Source organism: Frankliniella occidentalis, unplaced genomic scaffold (assembly GCF_000697945.3).
Source record: "Frankliniella occidentalis isolate FOCC.00 unplaced genomic scaffold, Focc_3.1 Scaffold15, whole genome shotgun sequence".
In the NCBI taxonomy this organism is placed as follows: Eukaryota; Metazoa; Arthropoda; class Insecta; order Thysanoptera; family Thripidae; genus Frankliniella; species Frankliniella occidentalis.
In genome coordinates this window covers 173,423-176,606 of record NW_026267145.1, presented here as the reverse complement: position 1 = coordinate 176,606, position 3,184 = coordinate 173,423, and the positions used below count along the sequence as shown (strand labels likewise).

Here is a 3,184-nt window from a genome sequence, read left to right as displayed (position 1 = left end):
GGAGAGACCGATATGGCGATCCCTTTTATCTGCGATCGGTCTGCCCCCGGCCGGGTCGGACCAGACCAGCGCAGGGCGATGACTCATTTCCATTCCGGAAATTGGTGCTTTCGACAGAAGTTGGCGGCATCCATCAGTCGCTAATAGGAGCCCAGCGGAGAGCGGCCGGCCGGGCCGCACCAATCCCGGACAGGGATTTTTAAAGCCGTGTTCTCTGTGTATCCCAGTGCGATATTGGGAAACAAAGGACGGAAAATGGAATGGTCTGAAATCTGTATACACAGAGTATACCTTTTTTCGAAGGCTTTCATTACATGAATGCCGGCTGCTCATACGTGCGATCTGCATGGAGCGGACATTCCTCTAGGTCAGGCGCACGAGGCGAGAAGTGGGGCAAACAAGTCAGGCAGTTTGCCCCACTCTTGTGAGCGTAGAACCACTATAGTATGTATACTGAAACTGGTTATTTGCTGCACTTTCAACCAAAAATTTTGCGATGACCAAGCTTTGAGATTCTCATGCTAAAGGGCATGATTACTTTTTATCTCAATATTTTTGTAATAAAAGGTATTGATTTTGCAAAAGAAAGTTATCACCTTAACTTAGTAAGAGGATCGCAAAAACGGATTTCGGTGCACCGTTTTGTTTTGAAAAAGCCGCTTACTGAGCAAATTGAAGAAAAGGATGTCATAACGTATCACGTGTCTCCGTACAGAACCGTCCCTTTTGGTTGTCCGCAGGGTCTGGAGCTGAAGACGAGCCCGGCGCGGGGGGTGCTGCTCAACGACCGCACCCTCATCCTGCAGCGCGTGGGCCGCGGCGCGGCCGGCAGCTACGTGTGCGCGGCCAGCAACAGCGAGGGCAGGGGCCAGTCGCCGCCGCTGCCGCTCGCCGTCCTGTGTGAGTGCACCGGGGCCGGGCCGAGCAGGGCCGGGCGCCCGCGAGGTGGGCAGGCCCGCCCGCCACCCGTGCCACGCGCTCCGCGAGTTGCCTACCTCACGGGCGCTCCCCGCTCGCAAGCGCACTTTCATCGCACCCTGCGCAGCTGCGGTGTCGTTTTATTGTGTTTTTTTCTACCCTTCGTTCTACCATCCCGCTGTCCTGTTTGGCAGCACCAACTAATTACTACCTCCACGCAAACAGTGTCACAAACGACTGACAACTACTTAAGGTAGAAAAAGAATGAGTAAACAGCACTCGACCACACGCTAGGGCAGAGCAAACTCGGAAGCAACGAAACTTTTCAAAGTGATTTTTGCTTACGCCCCGTGCCCGCACTTTTATTGAAAAGAGAAACTGTCATAACTGAAACTCATGTGCAACACTGCTACAACAGTTTTCAGACAATCTTTCCGCTTTTCCACTTTTTCCTCAGAGGTTGATTTTATTCTTCTTCTTCTTGCTGTCTGCAGCGCGGGTGAAAGCCATTCTATCAATACGGTCGAACTAAATTCGTCGTCTACCTTTCCGACACATCAACACGTGACGTTAGTTATCTCTGGCCCTCAATAAGCTCCTCCTCATCGAGCTGATGGTCTCGCCGGGGACACACTCCCCTGATGACATCCTGTTTGGTTGGACCGCTGTCGCCCACACAATCTCTGGGCTAGCGCCGCCGGGGCGCCCCTCAAAAGGCGGCGCTCTAATCTCAATCCGATAGGTAATAAGGTGCCGTAAGGTGCGGCCGAGGACCCCGAGAAAAGGAAGGCGCTGGCGGCGTCACCGCAGAGATTAGCAAACAGATTCCTTCCCGTCTATTTGATTGGATTAGCTGGCGGGCTGGGGTGGGATTGCCGACGGGGACATCCATCGGGAGGAGCATCCCGTGTGGCGAAACAAAATGGGACCTCCGTATGGACCCGACGGCTTTCACGTAGAAACTAAATGGGACTGGTCGCCCGGCTGTTTTTATATAATTGCTAATTTCAATTTGGGGTTCACAGCATTCTTTTGCCGTAAAACTCCGGCAAGATGTTGTTTTCCGCTTGAGCCCCCCCCCCCCCCTACCCTCATCCCCCTCCTGTCCCTCCCCGATTTCCTTCGCCGAGGGCCACCAGCGTTACGCTTGCGTGGTCAAAAGGTCGCCCAAAAAAAGAGGGCGGGGGCCGAGGGAGGGATTTTTTCCCTGCTCTTTACGAGTTTCGTCCCGGTCGTGGACAGTCCATGTGCCCTGCTTGGCGCGGGGTGCGAATAATCTAGATTTGCCAAAGTCGCTGCCAAAGGGGGCAGGGCAGGCCCTTTCATCAGCCGCCGGATCAGGTTGTATTGCGGCGTGGGGGAGCGGCAGGGGCGGAGGGTGAAGTCACCATCGTCGTCACCCCCCCAACCCTCCTCCCAAGCCGCCTTGACTTCCGATACGTTTTCACGTGCGTTCCCGCGTTGCCTTCAGGCTCTCGTCGGTCTGCAGAATCAAAAAGGGGCTGGGCTGCTGGAGGTCACGACTGTTGGCCTCGAGTGAACCCACGCCAGAGATGAAGGGCGGCTGAGATAGGGCGCGGGGTTTGATTGAAATGGATCTAAGGTCCGCTGCCTTTCGTCGCGCTCTCGTCTTTGGTCGGCCATAAAGAAAGACAAACAATTTTCCATCAGTATATAGCGAAAAAAAAAACCATTTTGAAACAAAGTCTTTCCAGAGAACTTGGGCATAACCTTCTCAGGTCCTCCACACCGAGGATCCGGCTCACGGCGTCGCACGTAGTGGTAATTTACTCCGCAGATCTGCCTGCTTAGAGATGAGTTTGTGTCTCCTTACGGCGGTAAGAAGGAAATAGTAGGCCTCGAGTCGTCCTGCAGCGGCTCCGCCCGGCTCTGCCTTCCCGCTCGCCTGCCAGCTCGGCCCGGCCCGCCCGGCCGCCTCAACCACAATCCCTCAGATTAATGGCGGTCCTAGTTGTTGCCTCAGTGAAACAGATGGCGTGCTCGCCGCGCCTTCTCGCCTGCCGCCCCCGCCGCCGCCGCCGCCGGAATACGGGCAGCCGCCGCGGAAGAAAAAGATACTACTGGCAAACTGCTACTGCGACTCGAACCCTCGACCAGCCCGACTGTGTGCAGCAGGGAGGGAGTGCCAAGCGGCCGGCGTGCCAAGGGAGGTGCGAGGAGGGCGAGAGCAGCGCGAACCTTACTTGTTCCTTTAATGGTCCGACCGGAAGATGGATGGCGAGCGGCCCTACTTATACCGTGCAAC

The 3,184-nt window shown here is 55.6% G+C and overlaps 1 protein-coding gene across 2 annotated transcripts in view; it reads left to right on the top strand.

Annotated features, from left to right (window-relative positions):
• LOC113211905 (hemicentin-2-like) overlaps positions 1–3,184 on the top strand; it is a 90,076-nt gene that overhangs the window by 69,325 nt on the left and 17,567 nt on the right. For both annotated transcript variants that reach the window (XM_052263964.1, XM_052263965.1), the window contains one exon: positions 741–900. In XM_052263964.1, the coding sequence (XP_052119924.1) occupies positions 741–900 (160 nt within the window). The remainder of the gene's footprint in view (positions 1–740; positions 901–3,184) is intronic.